Consider the following 23,818-nt stretch of genomic DNA (forward strand, 5'->3'; position numbering starts at 1 on the left):
ACCCTTTATCAACTAAGAGCTTCTACTAACTTTATTAAAATCATCTGAGAATAGGTAAAACATAAGAATAATCCTGTCCTCGTGGTGCAGCGGTTAAATATTTAGGATAATTACTCTTAACTCATTTATCACATGGATTATTGCCACACTAGAACGACACAGGCAGGAGTATCTAGGTATTTTCTTCTTGCTTCTGCCTGACGGATTTAGTTTGCAGAGGAGAGGCCGTTCGTAGCGAAAGGGAATACAAACAAAGACAGACAGCCCTGATTACAAGTAAATGAACATAATAATAATAATAATAATAATAGTAATAATAACAAACAGATAAGTAAAGGACTAACAGTAAAGCTACATCAACACGCAGGAAAAATAGAGATAGATAGATATATAGATAGATATAGATAGATAGACAGATAGACAGACAGATAGAGGGATATGTAAAATAAATAAATATAGAAATAACTAAACCTACGTAAATAAAAGCTTAAATTACAGAGCACATAAATAAATAAATGTCTAAGCCTACACGAGGGGTACATGGAAACGTACATGTGTTAAGGGTGAGGTACAGGGGCTGGCAGGGAGGGTACAGCTAGTCAATAATCCCTTTCACACGCCTGGGTTTCCGAAATAACGAATTTATATCACAACCCTTCCAGCCAGCTTCAATATTAATGGCAGGGCAAGCTAAGTCTCAGTGGTTAGTTAGTGTGAGTCAGTTTAGCTTAGTTTAGTTAGCTTGGGTTATCATAAACTCAGTGTGTATTGCTCAAGACGGTGTAAAAGATCGACGTGAAGGTGCAAAGAAAAGCAGTACAGTTGTTATAGACTACGTGCACAGGCCAAAAGGTATGCTATAGGGTAAAACAGGCTATGCAGCAGAGGTAGAAAGACTCGCATGTACGATGCAGTTAGCGATGTGGTCACTGTTTCAAGAGGAATGGTATAATGATGAAGAACGGGGCCAAAAGGTGTGCGATAGAAGAGGTAGGATCGAAAGTAAAGGTGAAGCTAGACAAGGAGGTTCAGAAGCTAAAAGGAATGGTACAATTATTTAGGACTAGGTAGAACGGTCCGAAGGTATGGTACTGCAATCTACGGCCAGGACAATGGCTGAGAGGGATGGTAACGCTGTCTATGGGGGGGTACCATAATGATGAAGTAAATACAGAAGTAAATAGGTAAGGCACAGTTACCTAGGGAGAGTTACAAAGGCCTGAAGGTATGGTACAACGAGTGTTACTAAGGACGGTACACTCGTGGCTCACCATGACAGTACACAGCCCAATGCCGGTACGCAACACCTGCTGCCACTCGTACCCCTCAGGACAACGCCGCTGTACCTTGCGAAACTTCATAGTGTCCTGGTCCCAGGTACACACGAAAAAGCTACGACAATCCAAGGGGTCCATGAAGCGGCCCTCCTCCTTACACTCAAAATATGGTTCGGGCCAGGAGCATGGATCGTCACAGGTACCAGTAATTTCGTTGTAAAATTGAGTTCCGTTGTTACTCGGACACTTGAATTCGTGTTGCAGCCAGCCCTCCGTTGTTACGATGCAGGCGTAGTATCTGCTGCAATCCGACTCCACCGCGAATGTTCCCGGATGCGAGCAGGTGGGCAAACCAGATTCGCTGCGACACTCGAGGGCTTGGCGGTCGAATATGTAGCCGGATGGGCAGTGGTGCATTTGCGTCTCACCAAGGGCATCGCAGACGTAGAATGTCCCGGGGTCATATTCGTCCTGGTAGAATACGTCAGGTTTCGAGCACACACAGGATTTAGGCAGGTCAGGGTGGCACACGCCCCCACCAAATTTGTCGTTGTCCATGTAACAGTACTCTCCCTCCTGGCACGAAACTGGATACGCTCTCCCGTTCACGCAGTTCACTAGCGTTCTGCAGTTGGCACACACGTACTGGTTTCTTGTGTCTCCGCACAGGTGGTCAAATTCCGCCTCATGTACCTTCCCAGACCGGGGCACACTCACATTACAACCCTGGAGTCCCGGCCCAGCGAAGACAGAAATACTTTAGTTTACGAATATTTTGAATTTTCTTTCATGCTCTTCCACAGAAAACGAAAATAATTAATGGGTAACTATTACAATTTATATCGTAAATTTATAGTTCATTATTAATTTGAATGTTTCAGTATCTCATCATTATTGATAATAATAATGCTATATTACTATATATATATTATTAATGTATATAATTATTTACCACTACTCTCCCACCCTAACATTTTTTTTTTCTCATTACCTGTAGCTCTTTGTCTCTCAAAATTTCTCCTTGCCGTCTATTTTAACCTCTTCCCTCCCAGTTTTCTTTCTAGCTCTTACTTTCCGTTCTCATCCTCCTTCTTCCAGTTATTACTGCCTTTCCCTCCTTCACCTCCTCCTCTTGCTGCCCTTTCCTCAAATATTTCTCCTTTCTCCTATCCTTGGTATTACCCTTCTCTTTACAGTGCTCGTTCCGGTATTTTTCTTTGTACTCCCCTCTTCCTCTCCTTTGATCCAGTTCTTTTATAACTCTCTCTCTCTCTCTCTCTCTCAACGTATCTCTTCCTCCCTTCTCCATACGTATAATTTATCGTGTCTCCTCTTCTGCTACTTACCTATCTCTTTCACCATATTCTTTAATCCCTTTATCTTTTCTATACAAACGTTCTAACCAACATCTACCTAGTCTCTCTAAATCCACTACGTCACCACATCTGCCTAGGTTATGAATCTGTCTATCTCTCCCACTCTGTCTATTCCTCAAGCTATCCCTCTATCCAGTCTCTGTTATCCTCTGTCTCACTATTCTATCTCTCCATCTATCTCTCCTGATCCTTCTATCCCTAACTCTCCCTCTATCAGTCTGTCACTCACCTAATCCTTCTGTTTCTGTTCCACTGTTCTCTCTCCCAGTCTCTCTATCCCTTATCTGTATTTTTCATCCTTCCAACTACCCCTCTTAGTCTTTCTACCCCACACCCTATCCCTTTTTTGTTCCATCCATTCATCTGCCTCTACATTCCATCTCTCCATCTACCTCTCTCAGTTCCCCTATCCCTCACCCCACATCTCTATCTCTGTTCTATCCATCCATCTCAGTCTATCTATCTATTTTTACTTATCCTTCTTTCTCCCCCTCTCCATCTATCCACTCCTTTCTATCCACGTATTTCTAACTATCCTTCCGTCCCTCCCTCTCTCCTTCTATCCATTCATGTCCCCCTACCCACCTATTCCTACCTATCCTTCTATCCCTCCCTCTCTCCTTCTATCCATTCCTTTCTGTCCACATATTTCTACCTATCCTTCTATCCCTCCATACCTTAACCATGCCCCGATCCATGCAGGTAGCCGTGAGGGGTGAGAAGGCCATCCCGGGGTCGCAGGATAGTAGGATAGGGGCTAGTACACCATCCTGCTCCTGTACACACTCTATGTACGTCCCGCAGCTGCCAGCCACTGAATAGTTACCGGGGGCCGGGCACTCGAAGCTGGGGGGATGGGATAGATGGATGGCTGGAGGAGGTATGGATGAATGGATGGATGAAGGATGACTGAAGAAGTATGGATGAATGGATGGATGAAGAAGTATGGATAAATGGATAGATGGAGGATGACTGAAGAAGTATGGATGAATGGATGGACGAAGAATGAATGAAGAAGTATGGATGAATAGATGGATTATGGATGATGGATGGATCGATGGGTGGACAGATCGATCGATGGAGGTAAGGATGGAGGATTGGAAGGAAGGAAGAAGTGTGGATGGATGGATGGATGGATGGATGAACAGATGATGGATGATGAATGAATGAATGAATGAATGGGCAGATGTAGGGTAAGATGTGTGAATGAATCAAAGGCAATGAAGGAACAAATGACTGATAGATATTTTGATGAAAAAATACACTGATGGGATGAGGGTTGGCTATACTGTATAAAAACTGGCAGTAATAAAAGATGCAAACAGACACAAAAACCACCTAAAGCACACACATACACACATAACCATCAAATATAATACTGGCAAAAGATGATGAGATGTGAATAAAAAGAGAAAAATGCAAAATGATTGAACAAAGTAACTGCTGAAGGAATAACTTAATAATTAACACTAAGCAGACTCACCTAGATGGTATACTAGCAGCGCCTACCATCACCAAACCCTGCAATGTAAAGGGAAATGCTCAGTGGTCGCTTAAATGTAAACAGAGAGGTGATTATATACACTAAATTCACTCTTAACATGTCCCAGATTTTACTTTTACTGCTTATTTCACGTACAGTAGCTAAGCAGAATAAAATAGCAATGCTACGGCCCTACCTTTTTTTTTTTTAATTGTGTTTCCTCGTTACGTGTATCAGTGTTAATCTATTGTTAAAACTCAGTATTCAGGATGGGGAGATGGCAGCTTTGGGGCAAGTTAAAGTAAAAACAGTATAAGTAACCCATTCAGTAAGGAGTTTGTTTCATTCTGGCTACCTCCTGACCATTACTTTATATTTATCTTTTCATCTTTCATATTGAGGGAGTTTAATGAGGTTTGTTTCTAACCCTTTCACTACGAAAGTCTTCCTCATGACTACACAAAGATCATCTGAAGGTGACAACTACGAGTATATAATATGAAAGACGTCAACACTGGGAACAAATTAATATGATAAAAAGTAAAAGCACATGTCAGGTCCATGAGATAAAAACAAATGCACGTGACGGGTACAGCTGATAAAAACACGTAATCAGCTGCCATAAACAGTAACACATGAGGGGTGGGGGGAAAAATGGCCTATCAGATAATGTAAATATACCACGTTATTGGTCCAGTTAAACAACACAGTCCTCACAGTAACCACCACAATTAATATCCTTGCATTCATCATCACCCTCACGACCCACCATACGAAGAAAGGTCTCTCACGCCATTTTCCATTCTGACCTATTCATACAATTAGGTGTCAAATGAAAAGTTCGTTCTCTGTTTAATTCCTACTCCTACTCCATCTCTAGATTGCCACGCCGTTACCGTCATTATCCATCTGTTGATCTGTTCAATGTAGGACGTGATCTGTCCATGTCCACTTTTACTACTACTTGTACTTAAATCTCCTACTTCGTCTCAACCTATATATGAGACTCTGTTATCCCTCAAAGAAACATATAGTAACAACCTTTTCATTCCTCGCTCAGCACTATAAATTTGTGTGTTTACCTTCCAAGTATTTCGTCTGCTTCCAAGTTTCTGATCCATGCCTTCACATTTTTATCATTACTCCTTTTCCTTACTTGTTATTCCAGAACTGCTCTTACCACCATCACCACTATCATTATCCCACTTCAACCCCTTGAGAGTGTCGTATGTTCCAATGTATTTTTGCTCACTCCATACGATTTCAGTGATATTACCACAGACTTAACTAGGAAATTTAGAAACAGCTTAACTTAACCCCCTCCATATTAGAGTTCTTTCCTAAGCTGAATAAAAATATCTTAGAGGTTGCACTTACATATTACAAAATAACGCTACCATATTGTTTATAAACTTACCACACAGTCTAAGTTTACTATCGACTTATCCTATAATACAAATTCCCATAAACCAAGCCTGCCGTCTGAAGTTTGACAGTGCAAGTAAGTTTTCAGTAACATAATTCGACGCCAACCATGGTCTGTGTAGCTTACAATATACAGTATATAATCAATGTAATTTGTTGATGGAAGATGTAATTACCAGTATGTGTGGCTAAAGTTTTGTAACATTCACACCAAACAAGCACATTACAAAAAATATTGATTGAATACATGTCCTAGATGGGTATTCACTACAACACACCCCTCCACCATGCTCAGCAATTCTTCCCTAATTATCGTATTTCTCGACTGCAGCCCTGTCATATTATTTATTAATGTGTCCTTGCAAGAAGTACACCACATCCACTTCCAGTCAATAATAACACCCCCATAAACTTGATCATCCAGCAGGCAGACAGACAAACAGACTGACAGAACAGACAGAAGACTTATATTAACACCTATCGACTGCACGGACCATTTAGGCAGATAACAGATTTTTTTGCTTTAATATTCTCCTGGAACACAACCCGCAACAGTCAATTTTATATCTAGGTCCCCAGTTATACTGCTGCGTGAACAAGGGCTAGAAAACAAACTGATTCCACCAGTCTGACCAGTCGGAAAATCAGATTCGGGTTCTTCCAGTTACGAGCTGGACGAGATGACTGATGCACCACCAGCTACCTCGAGATAGGGCAGTATTTCTAGCTGGCCACCGAGATTTCCTAATACCTCCTCCTGAGCGATTTATCTTGCACAGCACACCCCAACAATCCCCTCAAATTATGATACTGGTGCAAACTATATCGATATTAAACTGATACTGTATCCTGCCTGTGTGAGAAAGCGAGGTGTACGATGGAAAAATAAATCGGTAAGGAGGAGGCAGTACGAGGTTTATGGCAACGAGAATACGGCCAATGGAGAGACAAGTGTTAAAACATAGCCTCCATCCAGGTGAAGGGGTGGGGGTAAACAGCAGGATACTCAGCAGAGCGATGAGCTGTTTGACTCTCTGCTGTGTTTACCATCTGCTCTATTCCTTCAGTCCAGTGATGTATTTTCTGTTTCATTTTTGCAACCACCAGACGATCTCATTCAGCTTTAGAAATTTTAGGAAGTTGGGGAGGGGGTTAAATCATAGCCTCCACTACCCCCTTCACTATACATCTCACAGGGTTGAATAAAATCGTCTGGTGGTTGCAAAAATACAATACCAAAGAAAAAAATGTCATGGAAGTGAAGGGGTTAAATCCTTCAATCCGATGACGCATTTTTCGTCCTATTCTGCTTCCTCCCGACGATTTTATTCATTTTAGGAAACTGCTTGTATTCGGTCCCAAACAATCCATCCTAATCTGAATAAAATCGTCTGGATATAGAAACAATTAATCTCGTCTGGATATAGAAACAATTAACCTCGTCTGGATATAAAAGCAATTAACCGATGAAATAACGTCGTGTGACTGAAGAGATAAATACGGTGTACATTAAATACTACCGCACCAGTGTGTCCAAGTCTTTTAACATTATTTCATCACAGTTTTAACGCTTCATCGTTACTTCAGTATGATTACCCGATTGATTTTTGTCACGATCAGTCCATTAAACTTTTCAATGCCACGGTCGCACTTGCTGATTTTTTTTATTTTTTATTATTATTGCTGCCACCAGACTATTTCATTCTGCTCAAGAAGGACCTGTATTGATGAAACGGTTATTGTGGCTATACTATATCTGTCTGTCTACCTATAGCCAGACGCCATACTCCCGTAAGGGGTGGCCTTTCGTCTTTGTGTTTGTTTTACGTGGATGGGCACTAACCCTCCGCCAACCCACTTGCTGACACGTAGGGAACACGTATGTGTTGGTCATATGCTCTCCACCCAGCGTTGTATATTTCCTGGCTTACAAATATCCAGTAGGGTTGTCATTCAATGTAAAGCTACCTGAAAAAGAAAGAAGATTGATAAGTGACAGGAAAGACGATAGAAGTACAAAAAGAGAAGGGCAGACACAGAAAAAGAACGATAAAGGTAAAGGAAGAGGCAGGTAGCACTACACCAAGTGAGAGGATGATGGTTGCCACCACCTACCACCATCTAATTCTTCCAATTCTAAGAAACTATCCTGACATCAATACAATCGTCTAGAAATGGTAGGAATAAAATAGTAAATATGTCATTGACCTGAAGGGAATGAAAGCTGGAAGGATGATGGGCTCAGAGGGTGTGGGTGATTCGAGAAGGCTTGGTATATACAATGCTTATCGCCAACACGTGTGGCGTCAAGGCAAACATTAAGCTTCACGCAACACTTACTTTATCAACACTTCATCCACATATACCATCAGCACCAGCACCACCACATCACCACCACCACTACCCTCACGACCACCACCACCATTACCCTCACCACCACCACCACTACCCTCACCACCACCACCACCACCATTACCACCACCACCATTACCACCACCACATCACCACCACCATTACCCTCACCACCACCACCATTACCACCACCATTACCACCACCATCATTACCCTCACAACCACAACCACTACCAAGACTGCCCTCACCACCACCAAAACCACTACCACCACCACCACCACCATTACCACCACCACCAAGACTACCCTCACCACCACCATCACCACCACTACCACCACCACCATCCTCACGACCACCACCACTATCACCACCACCAGGACAACCCTCACCACCACCAAAACCACTACCACCACCACCAACACCATTACTATCCTCACCACCACCACCACCACTACCCTTACCAGCACCACCACCATTACCCTCACCACCCCCAGTACCACCACTACCCTCACCACCACCTTCACCACCAACATAATCACCACTACCATCGTTACCCTCACCACCACCACCACCACTACCTTCACCACCACCATCATAATCAACACCACCTCCACCACCGTCACCACCACCACTACCTTCACCACCACCATCATAATCAACACCGCCTCCACCACAATCACCACCACCACTACCTTCACCATCACCTCTACACTCACCATCACAACATTACCGTACCACCATAAGCATCATTACCACCACCACCACCATCACCATAACCTTCACCACCATCACCATACACTATTGAACCACCAGCATACACGACCACATCACCACCACCACCATCACATTTAGTACCACATCACCACCATCACATTTAGTACCACATCACCACCATCACATTTAGTACCACATCACCACCACACAGTACCACATCACCACCACCATCACACACAGTACCACATCACCACCACCACCACCACACACAATACCACATCACCACCACCATCATCATACGCTATAACACTAGCATACACTAACACACCACACCCACATAGTATATTTCCACACAACAACCACCATGCACTATCACACCACCACCATCATCATACACTTGCCTCCACCAACACCACCGCATACTACCACACCAATACCACCACAAACTACCAATCCACCACCACACACACCACCATCATACTATAACACTACCACCACCACATACCGTTAGTACACTACCACACCACCACCTCCACACTCTACCTCACCAACATCATCACACACTACCACAGCATCGTCACCACAACACACTATAACACTACCACCACCACATACAGTAAGTACACTACCATACCACCACCTCCACACTCTACCTCACCAACATCATCACACACTACCACAGCATCGTCACCACAACACACTACCACACTAATGCCACCACACACTACCACAACATGAAGGAAAATGCAACACCTGCGCCCTGAAATCGGTTTAAAGATGAACCTCTGATCCTATCCTTTGACTTTGATTTTTCACTGATTGCTTTAAAAATCAATCTCACCTGACCGCAAATCCATCCACCACGATCGTTTTAAAGCAAATCAGACGTGTGTTAGTTGACCTTACCCGTGAACTTGATCGTTGCCTTAATGTTCTAAATACTAAAAACTTCAGCCCTGGCTAACCTTAAACCCTTCCACCAAGTCTGATCAAAATCGTGTCAAAAGTATTAAAGAGTCGAACTTTTTACCTTGCCCTGCGATCTTTAACTCAGACCGATTGCTCTATAAATTGAATCACTACATCTTTTCCTTTACCTCAACCCTTCCACCAAGTATGGTCAATATCGAATCGAAACTGTCTGAGTTGACCTTGCCCTTGACCTAAGACCTTTTATGGCCAAAAATCAATACCCCGTTGTACTAATAGTTCTTTGTCATTTCGTTAATTCTGGTGCAATTCCATTCAATATTTCTCCCATTACCTTAACAAAACACACACACACACACACACACACACACACACACACACACACACACACACACACACAGAAAGAGAATAACAAAAAATACAAACAAACCGAACCAAACACATAACCTCCTCGGGCTTATGTGCACGGGTGTAGCAACGGTACCACACCCTACTACACCAATACCACTACACCAACACCACTACAACAACACCACTACACCAACACCACTGCATACCACCACAACACCATCACCACACACTACCAACCGCACCAACACCACCGCATACCACACACTATCACACCAACACCACACACCACAACGCTATCATACACTACCACACCACTATCATCACACCACCACACACTACCACACCAACACTACATACCACCATAAGCTTCCACACCAACACCACCACACGCTACCACACCAACACCACACACCACCACATGCTACCACACCAACACCACACGCTACCACACCAACACCACACACCACCACACGCTACCACACAAACATCACCCACTACCACACGTTACCACAACAACACCACACACAACGACACCAACATCACCACACGCTCCTACATCATCGCCACTACAAACTATCACACAACACCCCACACAACCACTACCGTACCCTCACCACCACCATCAATGACCATCACCACCACCACCACCACCACCACCACCAGACGACCATCACCACACTCCCATGCCACCATCACCATAGCCTACTCTGCCACACCACCACATTACGACACCCTATCACACCACCACATTACCACACCCTCTTACACCACCACATTACTACACCCTACCACACCATTACATAACCACACCCTACCACACCACCACATTACTACACCCTACCACACCACCACATAACCACACCATACCACACCATCACATAACCACACCCTACCATACCATCACATAACCGCACCCTACCACACCATCACATAACCACACCCTACCACACCACTACATAACCACACCCTACCACACCATCACATAACCACACCCTAACACACCACCAAATAACCACACCCTACCACACCATCACATAACCACACCCTACCACACCATCACATAATCACTCCCTACCACACTACCACCACCAACCTGGAGAACTAAGTGAACAAGGGAGTGAACGATGAACGCCATACTGTTCCTCTACTACTGCGAGTTGGAGAGAAACTGACCAGCCTTCCCTCCTTCCTCCACGCAAGTAACGTGGAGAGGAGGAAACTTTACCTCCATCCCTACCTCCTCCCTCCTCCAGATTTCCTCTCCTTGTCTCGGTCTATTTCATTTCCTGTTTATTTTCCTTTTACATCGCTTTTTTTTTTTTTTAGTCTACCGTCTTCTTTCGTTCACTGGTCCTCCGTTTTCTATCCGTTTGTTTTCGTTTCTTTCGTTTCTCCTTGATCTACTTCCTGCTTTTCCATCTCTTGCTTCCTCCTAACTTCAATGGATTTTTTTTCTGTTATTTTTCTTTCATTATCACACAGGCTAATCTAACTCCCTCCCTACCCCGTTCACTGTTTTTCTCTATTCCTTTACTCTCACATTATCTCTTTTCTTGTCTGCATTAGTTCCCCCAAACGGTTTTTTCTGGATTTTTTTCTCAATATTCCCTCAAATCCCTTCACTACGATGAACCCCCTTTTGTTTCATCCTTTCTCCCTCCACACATTTTTTTTTTATACTTCCTACAACCCCTTCGCTACGATGGGGATTCTTAAATTTTATTCTTCATACCTGTAGACTTCTTTTTTTTTCCTTCTCAATATTTTCTCTAATCCCTTCACTTCGATGACTCCTCTTTCGTTTTAGTCTTCCAATCTTTAGTAGACGTTTTACAGCTCAGGACAAGATTTCTTGTTTCTTTTAGCTGTTTTCCTTTTTCTTTTACGTGAAGGTGTTAAGTACTACGGCCTTCATTAGCACAAACGCTGCGAGGGGTCTCTCTCTCTCTCTCTCTCTCTCTTTCTCTCTCTCTCTCTAAGCTGAAATGTCCGTCTGGTGATGACACGAACTAAGCTAAAAATACACCATCGCAGTGAAGGAGTTAATCATCCAAGCCACACTGACCCTAAATAACAACGCTGGGGGTAACTATCAATACTATGTTCACTTTAAATACGCGTTCAACTGCCATACCTCCAACTTGAATGCTGAACTACAGCAGGAGATTTACACTAAGATATGGAGCTAGTCACGAAGAAGTATTACGGAAAGTATGTAGAGTTGTAGTACTGTATTATTCTACCATTAAACTACATAAAATCAAACGCCAAGAACTCGGGCCCCGTTCGGTATGCCTCCGCCAAGCCTTGCACACAGACTTCACATACAACCTCCATGACAGGGTTTACTGTGGGTTGAAATGAGACTAATGATAAACTAAGACGACCCCATATGACCATGACCATTGACCTCTTGACCTTGTTGACCTAATCAATTCATTGTCCCTTCATACTGCATCACTGACAAAAATTTGGTCGAAATCCGTCGAGGGATTCAGGAGATATGGCACCCAAATCCATATGACTTTGACCTAGCTGACCTAATCAGTTCATCGCCCCTTCATACTGTATCACGGACAAAAGTCTTGTTGAAATCCGTCGAGGGGGTTCAGCAGACATCGTGCCCACAAAGATAAACTAAGTGGGCCCCATATGACATTGGCCCTTGACCCACTGACCTAGCTGACCTAAATGGTTCATCATTTCCTCATACTGCGTCACTGACAAAATATTGGTGGAAATCCGTCAATGGGTTCAGCAGATATTGCGCCGACAAGAGTGCTACGGACGCAAGGACCCATGCATGCACGAACGGACGGACAGACAGACCAACCACTTAATGTCTCCACCACAGCTGATCAGAAGCATAATTATACTTCCATTTATTTGTAATGTTTCTTTTTCGTTCAAACCTACTACAACGTTTAAATGAGCAATGCAATCAGTTACCTAAAATTAATGAATCGCCAAGAAACTCGGACACCGGGTTGTCGACGTAAAGCATCGCTTGGTATGCCTCCGCTAATCCTTGCGCTAGGACACGCCATACAACCTTCATGACAGGGTTCATTGTGGGTTGAAATGAGACTAAAGACAAACTAAGTCGACCCCATATGACCTTGACCTTTGATCCCCTGACTTTGCTGACCTAATCAGTTCATCGTCCCTTCATACTGTATCACTGACAAAAGTTTGGTCAAAATCCGTCGAGGGGTTCAGGAGATATTGCGCCCACAAGGATAAATTAAGTCGAATGACCTTGACGTTTGACCCCTTGACCTAGCTGACCTAATCAGTTCATCGTCCCTTCATACTGTCATTAACAAAAATTTGTTCTAAAACTGTAGAGTTCAGGAGAAATCGTACCCACAAGGATAAACTAAGTCGACTCCATATGACCTTGATCTTTGACCTCTTGACCTAGCTGACCTAATCAGTTCATCTTCTCTTCATACTGCATCACTAACAAAAGTTTGGTGGAAATCCGTCCATCGGTTCTGGAAACATCGCACCCACAAGAGTGTTGCGGACGCACGGACCCACATGCATACACGCAAGCACCAACGCACTGACAGACCAGTCACTTAATGCCTCCTCCACCATCGTTGGGCGGAAGCATAATAAGCTGCAGAATGACGAAAATCTCCGCCCATAGTTCACCGATATTAATTTGACAGATTATTATCGTCCTTTTGCAGCTTACTTCCTGAAGACGATACCACGGCTCTACGTATTTCCTTAACGCTTCCTCGTGACTAGCATCACATTCTAGCATTAATCTCTTGCTACGGGTCATCACTCAAGACAGAAAGATGGCAATTTTGCGCATACTTAAAGTGAATAAAGTATACCTGGAGTGGATATATATATATATATATATATATATATATATATATATATATATATATATACATATATATATATATATATATATATATATATATATATATATATATATATATATATATATATATATATATACACACACACCGTATATATGAAAAGTCTTGGCACTGGAGGAATTAACCTGTTCACTTTCTGTTTGCCCATGTCACACTTTTGCACGCGAATATTTTAAATGCGGTCAGACGATGACATGCTGATTCGAGAAAGAGAGAGAGAGAGAGAGAGAGAGAGCAGGGGAGGGGAAAAAAAGGGGGAATGTGGAGAAAAGAGGGGGGGAGGTGAGGAAAGGAAGGGGGGGAAAGGGGAAGGAAGACGAGAAGAGAAAGGCAGAATAGGAAGGTAGAAGAGAGGTAGGTGGTGGGGGGGAATGGTAAGAAGGGGAATGAGAGGAAAATGAAAACAGAAAAAATGCTCCTCTCCTTACCTTCATCTTCCTCCCTCGCTCCTTCGTGTGTGTGTGTGTGTGTGTGTGTGTGTGTGTGTGTGTGTGTGTGTGTGTGTGTGTGTTTAAGAGAGAGACATGTTGTGGAAGAATGTTCAGTTTCAAGCAATATTAGACAACTATTTGGCTTTTGCAAGTTAGAGCAGCTTTTTACCTTCCGATACTCCTGTGATACAACGTGTAGGACCAATCACGATAATCTTAAACTAGATACAGGTAACAATCACTGTACTTAATTTGTTCTGTTGGTTTAAGTTTTATTATTTCCTGCTGATGCTCCTCTGATGAGTGTTATTTTTGTAGACTACCGATTATGATCCTGAAATGTTCAGACGCGTATATCTGTGGTTTTATATTGTTTCTGTATTCAAAACCCGGTACAATAGAAAAATAAACTATCTACCTATCTATCTATCTATCTAGTGTGTGTGTGTGTGTGTGTGTGTGTGTGTGTGTGTGTGTGTGTGTGTGTGTGTGTGTATACACCAATGCAAGTCATCCATCTTCTAGTGGTCCTGGCTTAGTTGCCTGATGGGTAAATTGATGGACGAAGGTGGGTGGGTGGGACGGCAGGATGAGAGGCGGCGTCAATGCAGCCAGCGAGTACACTGGGTGGAAGCGGGCAAAGTGGGAAGGGAAGGGTGGGCGAAGTGGGTGGGGTGGGATGTGGTGGGTGGGTAGAGTGGGTGGGTCGGGCAAGTGGGTGGTGTGGGTGGGCTTTGTGGGAGGGGGACGTAGTGGATGAGCGGGTGGATATGTAGCGTCCTGAAGAACAAGCCCCCATGGAGAAAGTAGGTCCACGGAGAAAATAAGTCCATGGAGTAAACAGGTCCATACAAACCCTAGGTCAATGGAGGAAAACTTGGTCCATCAAGGGAAATGGACCCATGGTGGAAAACAGGTCCAAAGGGGAAAGTAGGTCCATAAGGGAATAAGTCAATGGAGGAAAGGAGAACCACTGGGGGGATAATAGGGTCATGGGCTATAAAGATCCAAAGGAGAAAAGAGGAAACGGTAAGTTCAATGGGACAATAATAGGTTTAAGAGGAAAATCGGACCACCTAGGAAAGCAGGTAAGTGGTGAAAGGACCCAAGAGGAAAAACGGATAGGAAAAAACAGGACAAAAAAAAGGAAATAAATACATAGAGGAAAATGTGTCCATGGGATGGAAATAAGTGGGTGGGAGGTAATGAGAGACAGGCTTATGTGCTAGTCGTCCTAAAGTCATCAGTATTTCCATTTCAATCATCCATTCTCCACTGTATGATGGAATTTATTTTACTCTTCCTACCACTGGATGTTTATATTAAAAACTGGATGGGTTAGATGTTGATTTCAATCATTCTCTCACTGCTTGAGATCTTTCCTAAGTTGATTAAAGTTGACTGGTGGTGTTCTGATTGAAATAAAAACTACAGTGAACCTTGTCGTGGGGAAGGCACTGAGTTTCTTTTCGTCTTATCAGTTTCCATCTTAAGGCTGTCAATTATTTCCATCATCAGTCTTATTTTTTCCGGTTTATTCATTTATTTATTTATTTACTCGTCTTACCAGTTTCTATTTTAAGCATGTCTATTATTTCCATCATCGGGTTTATCTCTTTCGGTTTTTATCAGTTTAGTGTCACCAATTATTTATCTGTTTTTCACCAACCTCTCTGTCTGTTCATCGGTGTCTATCCTCAGCTCTTCAACTTTCTGTCATCATTCCGCTCTCTTCCACTTTTCATTATCCCCGTGGACAACATTTTTCATGTATTCTTGCTGCTGCCGGACGACTTTATTCAACTTCAAAGAGCACTGTATGGGTGAAAGGGCTAATGAAGGCTGTATCTGACCCACTCAGTTACCGTAAATGTGTCTTTCCCACGACAAATAAAATCGTCAGGAGGTAATAGGAATGAAACACAAATGACACCCCCCTCAACTTCCATCATCAGTTTAATCACGTCCGCCTGTCATTAATAACAGCGTTTCATCAATTTGCAATCAGCCTTTCTTTCATTCCATCAGTTTCTCCCGTCGGATCGCGAGCTTTATCATATTCATTTATTATCGCCCTAGTTTCATCATTATTTCATCAGCTAATCTGTCTTTGTCTGTCTGTCTGTCTGTCTGTCTCTGTCTCTGTCTCTCTCTGTCTCTCTCTCTCTCTGTGGCCACCGTTGGTATAACTGTGCGGCGTGGAAAGTGTACACAGAACAATCGGGTCAGAGAAAATCAGCCCTACCTTTTTGCACACTTTAACTCGATTCATTTACGGATTTCGGTGTGGATGGATGGATGAATTATTGGGATGAACATGGAATAAGTGGATGGATGGACGGACGGAAGTGCGGATGAAGTAACGGATAACTGGATAAGGTGGATGGAGGAATGAAGTGTAGGTGGATGAGTTACTGGCTTTGATGGATGAATTGTTAAACAGGAATGAGCAACTTGACAGCTGTACACCATCGCCCACCAACCGCACTAAGGGTCAAACATCAGTCTTTGCCCTGTGACCGTGACCTGCCACTGACTGCTCTTAAAATCGACCTCTTCACTCTTGCCTGACTCTTAGCACGTCCACCATGTTTAGTCCCGATCGAATCAAACCTGAGTTGACCTTGCCCTCTGACCCTGACCTTTCCCTGTATGTCGCTGTACTGATTTCACTCTATTTTTATGTGTTCGTCTATCTGTCTGTTAACAACGTTACGCGAAAACTACTGGTGCTATGTTTACTAAAATCGCAGGGATGATGACATTTTGGGCCATATTGAGGCAAAGCACAGGCTACAGGGCCAAAAACTGCAAAAATAATAATAATAATAATTAATAAATAAATAAATAAATAAATCTTTTTTTTTGCCATAACTTCTTTCAAATTTGTCACATCGACATGAAACCAAAACCTAAAAGTGCATCTTTCAAATCTGCACCCTGTAACATGCCTCATTACATCAGGGGGGGTCACCCCACAGTTAGCGGTAGGGGGGTCAGTATCAGGTGGGTCGGGCCTAAAATTTCAAATGGGCATAAAATCGTCAATTTTCACCCAATTTACTCCAAATTTGATAATGTGACACCTTTGACTAGATCCTGTTTATAAGTCAGCACTAAAATGGCTGCCGGGGACGGGTCTGCTGTAGCCTACCTTGGCACCACTTCTTGGTCGAATCTCCTCATCCTTGACGTGCCGTGAACCTCTCCTCAAAGTTTGGTCTGAATCGGTCTAAGCCGCATAAAAACTTTAAAGATAACTCTGCTAGATCAAATTTTGACCTACAACTGCCACTAACCTTTAACCTACTGTTTTCAAAAACAATACATCATCTCTTTAGTATCCCTTAATCTTTCAACCAAGTATAGTTAAAATCGCATAAAAACTGTCTGAGGTACTTTATTCACACACGGGTGCATATAGAACTCGCTCTCTCTTCACGAGCGCGGATGGAAGTGGATGAATTGATGGATAACTGGATTGATTATTGAACTACTGAAGGAAGAGTGAAACGGTGGATGGAAATATTGGATGGTTGGATGAAGAGTGGATGGATGGATGGACTGACTAATTAATGAAACAGGAGTGGGTGGACTTTGGGTGGATCCCACTGCTATCTGGCGCGTTCCCGGGTGGAGGATAAGGGAAGGCCTTGCAGATATACGAGGGACCATCTTAGACGGAGCGGACCATGGGGTCCCCTATACAGTAGATAAATTGGGCTCCACCTAATATAATGAATAAGGTGACACAAAAATCACATCTCACCAGAATCTATGTGGCAGGGAGGTGAGATAATTTACCACAATCCTCCCAACCAAATGCGAATTCTAATGTTAATGATTTGACGGGCGTTCCTGTTGGATCATCGTCTACTAAAGGTCCAACAGCACGGCCTCCTGAGCTTAAAAGCAGAGTGCCACCGAAAGTGAGTAGACTCTGTCTCGATAAATCACACACCGGACATTAAACAAACTGAAATCAATGAAGATCTACACGCAGAATGTAAGAAGCCTCGCAGAAAATTACAAACTTGCTAACTTAATGGCTGAATCAGAAAACAATAGTTGGGATATTGTCGGTTCGAGTGAGACCCACAGACAAGGCAAAAAATTAATTCAGCTCCAAGACGGTAACCGCCTATTTTACTACTGGGGAAGGTAATATGAAAGAGGTAGTGGTGTAGGATTTCTAATCAACATAAATCTTGCACTGAACATAGTTAAGTTCAGCAGCGTATCTGACAAAGTAGCATGGACTGTAATCAGACTATGCAAAAGATACACCCTGAAAGTAACACAAGTATAAGCACCGACTTCTCAAAACACAGATGAAAAAACAGAATCATTCTATGATGACATCTTCCAGACTGTGGAAGAAAGGACCACATATACTATACTCATGGAAGACTTCAATGCAAAAGCTGGAGAAGCATGTATGGGAAAATTCGGAGTGGGAGAAAGGAATGACAAAGGTACGGTGGTAATTTTGTTGAAATGTATAACAAGAGAATAATGAACATATTCTTTCACAAGAGAATATGGAGAAAATAGACCTGGAGATGTTCAAATGGGGAAACAAAGAATGACATCGACTTCACTATAGCAGATATGAATAACACGATCATAAATGTCACAATTATCAACAAAGTAAATATAGGAACTGACCACATAATGGTGGGCTGCACAGCCAGATTCAATTTCTGAAGTGAAAGAAGGATGATCGAAAATAAAAAGATATGCCCAAAAAAAACAACAAAACAGCCTTTCAGTTAGAAATTAAAAAAAATTTCTGGCCCCAAGTTAAGCAGAATGTGACTGATAAGCTGAATGATTAACAAAAGTGCTATGGGAATCAGCGGAGGTTTAAGGAAAGCTAATACAACCAAAGCCGACAAGTATTAAAAAATAACCCTCAAACTCATGAAAAGAAGAAAGGACATGAAAGTAAAAAAAAAAAAAAAAAAAAAAAATGAAACGGAATGGGCGGAATTAAAAAAGCTTATCAACAAGAGAAAGAGGTAAGAAGAAAGAGAAACATGAATTAAATCAAAGAAACCATCAAAAAAGGAAAAAGTCTGAAACAGGTCCGAAGTAAAATGGCACTAGGAAAGCAACAAATCATATCACTGAAAGACAAAAACGGTGAAATCATTAAATGCAGAGATGGGATGGTGAAATGAGTTAAAGAATTTTACAAAGAACTGTACGCATCAAAGACAATAGTACCAATAGCTACCTTTTCAGATGACACAAGTGAAATACCTGAGGTAACATCACACGAAGTAAACATTCTTCTTTAAAATATGAAAAGAAGGAAGGCCCCAGGAGACAGAAGAGTAGTAAACTTACCGTCGGATGCAGTAGTAGTACAAAACAGGCTCGCCCAAATATTTACTCAGTGTAGCTATAAAAAAGAAGAAAATTCCCAAATCATGGTGTAATTCAACAGTTATTTTGCTTTACAAAGAAGGTGACTTAACAGATCTTAATAACTACCGACCCATTAGCCACCAGGTATTTACAAACTCTTCACTAAAGTCCTTACGAACAGAATAACAACCAATTTGAAGGAAAACCAACTCCGTGAACAGGCAGATTCCGAAGCGGGTATTCGACTACTGATCTACACAAAATGAATCGGCTAATATAGTAAACCACTGTGGGTAGGTGTTGTTGATTACGAAAAGGCTTTCGACTCAGTGGAACATATTGCAATTATAAATTCACTGAGGGAACAAGGAATAAATGATAATATTGTACAACTGCTTGAAAACATATACAAAGAGGGAACTGCTACAGTTAAATTACATAAAGACTCGGAATATAAGTAAGACTGAGAAGGGCGTGCGTCAGGTAGATACAATTTCATCAAAAATTTTTACAACATACCTAGAAAGTATTTTCAGAAAGACAGACTGGGAGAAGAGTAAACAAAGATGGTTAAAACCTAAACCATTTAAATTTGCAGATGACACTGTCCTACTCTCAGAAACGGCAGACATTGCAAAATGACCTAAACAGGGAGAGTCTCTGAGTAGGGTCAAAGATGAACCGGAGTACAACTACTTTACAGTAGGCTAATGTTTTATTCCAAATACACCGAAGAGCATCATCAAAATAAGCGAAGATATTCTTGAAGAAGTCGAGGAGAACAATTACAGTACTTGGGGCAAATACTAAAACTAACGAAAGACCATGATGGCGAATTTAAAAGACGCATTAGAACTGGATGGAATGCTTTCGGTAAACATAGAGACATCATGAAAAGTAACTTGCCAATATGTATGAAACGAAATGTATAATTTCAGCTATGACTCATGGTTGTATGACCAGGAAAAAGACACAATCGATGAAAAAACTCATCCGTTCTCAAAGAGCAGTGGAAAGGTCTGTGTTGGGAATATCTTTAAGCGACGGATCAACTTGGGTGAGAGCAGACTAAAGTCAAAGACATTACAGATATTATAGAACAGAAATGGAAGTTGGCAGGTCATGTACCAAGAATAAGGGATAATCGATGGAGCAAGAGGCTGACTGACTGGACTCCAAGAGGCTGTAAGCGTAACAGACAAAGGCCAGACAGGAGGTGGAGCGATGAGACAGCGAAGTTTGCAGGCAAAATGTGGCAGAGATTGGCTCAGTCAAGGGCTTCGTGGAAATGGTTGGGGAAGGCTTTTGTTCAGCAGTGGACTTGCAATGGCTGTTGATGATGATGATGATGATGATGGATGAAAGAATGGGTGGATGGGTGGGTACTGAGATGGATATGTGGATGGAGATGGAAGGGTGGATGGTCGAAAGAATGGATGGAATGATTGCTAAATACTAAATTAATGGACGATGAGTAGATGGGTGGGTAAATACAGAGATGGACAGATTAGCGGATGGACCTACTCGAAGTGACTCAGACTTAGGCCTTGGATTCATAAACTATATAGCTTCACTGCTTCCGATGGGGGAGGTTGTGGTGCTTGGGTTAGCAGGTCATAATAAGGTTTGATATTGCAGGAAAAACACAGAAAGGAGAGGATGGAACCTTCTCATGCTTCTCGTTCTTCCTGCAGTAAGAAATTTTACGTATGACTGGTAGATGGCTTAGGATTAACGCCTATCGACAACACGAGGGTCATTCGAGCTGACATTTATTTTTTTGCAGTCTCAGCCTACCTCAACAAGATCCTGAATAATTTGTTACATCCAGGTCCATATTTTTACTGCTGGGTGAACAGGGGCAGCGGGGAAAATAAACTTTGTCCCGACTCCAGTGTTTTACAACTCACTACTGTAAAAAAAAAAAAAAAAAAAGGGTGGGGGGGGCATGTGCACGCTACTTTCCCTGCCGCGATTCAAATACTCTGTTATATACCCCTTTTCTCCACCCAGTTCCTCCTCAATGACTGGTCCATCTGTGGAACACTATACTGTACTGTACTCTGACTTTTTTTTATATTAATTTTTTTTTATTTACCATTCAGTACAAGCCCCAACACTGGGGAACACTGTCGCTGAAGGCCAAGCAGGGAAGGGTACGTAAGACGGTGAGAGCAAAAGGTTACAGTGACACATATATGGCACAGAAGCCATAGAAACAATTATTACAACACAGTAATGAACAAAGAGACACAGTGACATACATGGTACAAAGCTGTTGCAGTAATTATCATCACAAGTTTAGGAATGAGCAAAGGGATACATTGACACACACATACGTGTACATGCGTATGCAAAGAAAGAGACATATGCACACATACATATACGTATATATCTATACATACATGTATATATTTACGCACATGTAGCCACAGACATACTGTATGTCAGGATAGGTAAGCATGTATCAAGATATGGGTATGTGTACAAACAGATAAGATTGCACATTAGTTTGGGTTTCTGATTCTCGTTTTCTTCTATACACAATAATCGAAAACTCATTTTAGAAGTAACTAAAGCAAGGGTCCTGGTGTTAAAATTCCTAACCTGCGTATTGTCCACTTGTAAAATAATACCGGAGATGCCAGATTACATCGGTCTCATCCCGTGCTTCCGTCCTTCTCAGGCATCCAAAAAATGCTTAGTGTTGCAATATGATTAAACACTCACTATACATGTGAGTTTAGCAGCAGTGTTCTATAAGCGTAAAATTGTCATAAAACGCCGACTTTGTTTACAGTTTTACAGTACTGGGGACGACTGTAACACCTCTGCCGGAGCAAAATATAAGTTTGTGGTTCATGTTTCCCCACCTTACGATCTTTATCATATTCTCTGTGCATTTGTAATTACTCTCAAGGGCAACAAAAGATTGTGTATAATTCACTCACCGAAAAGAGGGTAGCTTCTCACGCAGCAACCACACGCACATCGTACACAGAATCAACCAACAACATAGGGGAAACAGGACTAAATTTATATATATATATATATATATATATTGTGTGTATAAAATATACGGGAGTATATAGGTGAAACTGAATGTAAATTTTCATTTTATTGTATGATATATAATTATACATAACAATGAGGAATGTAATATTTTGTGTCAAGTTTATAAACAGCAGATATATTGTGAGACGACAAGACTTAGGTTTTCAAACACCATTTCCTTAGGGACTTAACTCATTCTTTAGTTGGCTATACGACTGAGGGTTTTCTAATATCGACATAACTACACAAGAAAATAAACGTACCGTATGCAGAGGTGCTCGAGAGCCTGCTAAGCTGAAGAAGGGTATTTTAATTGCTGTCTGATCGGGCAGACCCATCAACCACAGGCAGGGCACCGCCCCTGCACGGCTGTCCCTTGCTGTGAACCAATGTTCCCAAATGAGTGACAGTGCCTCGCCACAGCGAGGTTTGGTTCCTGGGTGGATGCCACATTTACGTCTCTCCATCCAGTTGACTAGGGCACCATAGTAGGCTCCACGTCACCCCATTATTTGGCTACGTGGTTGTCAACCAGCATTGTAAATGGTGTTGTGAGTTACCAGAAACCATTGGGCCTGTCAATGTTTAGCACCAGAAATGGAAAGAAGAGTAATAATGAAAAAGGCTAGCACCAAGCCTAGAAAGGCTATGTGGCACTAAGGTAGCAAAGAAGGAAGGACAATTAGATTAGATGCAAAATATGCAGAGCAAAAAGAAAAGCAATATTATTAGAGACAGAAAACGTAGGAGTGTCACCAAGGAAATCAGTACGCAGCAAGGGGCAGGGTAATAATGAGAGGAGGGGAAAGGTAGAGCGATGGAGGTGATGTATGAACTGTCAGTCAAAAAATAGTTGTTGGTTAGTCAGGGGGCAGTTACAACGAGAACAAAGTGGCAGGGGGCCACCATTCATTAAATGACTGTGAGAGGTGGGTGTGACCCAAACGAAGGCGAGAAAAGACAGTCTCCCATCGACGACTGGCATGAGTGGGAATAGACCATGGAAGAACAGAAGGTTTAACATGATGAAGTTTATTGGTGGCCTGGGAGTCCCAGAAAGAATGATAGGAGAAATACGGAGAGAGGAGGACACACAACGAAAAAGAATGACAGACATGAAGAATTAAGCAGCACCACATCCAGTGAGTG

At 42.3% G+C, this 23,818-nt stretch overlaps 1 protein-coding gene across 1 annotated transcript in view; it reads right to left on the reverse strand.

The window, feature by feature from the left end:
- Positions 1-1,199: 1,199 nt before the first annotated feature.
- Positions 1,200-23,818, reverse strand: part of LOC145400295 (uncharacterized) — a 28,373-nt gene continuing 5,754 nt past the window's right edge. The window contains exons 2-3 of the mRNA XM_080272860.1: positions 3,331-3,499; positions 1,200-2,003 (exon numbers count right to left, since the gene is read on the reverse strand). Coding sequence (XP_080128986.1) covers positions 1,200-2,003; positions 3,331-3,499 — 973 coding nt within the window. The remainder of the gene's footprint in view (positions 2,004-3,330; positions 3,500-23,818) is intronic.

Source organism: Coenobita brevimanus, chromosome 1 (assembly GCF_032717465.1).
Source record: "Coenobita brevimanus isolate Jiangsu-jjx chromosome 1, ASM3271746v2, whole genome shotgun sequence".
NCBI classification, from domain to species: Eukaryota; Metazoa; Arthropoda; class Malacostraca; order Decapoda; family Coenobitidae; genus Coenobita; species Coenobita brevimanus.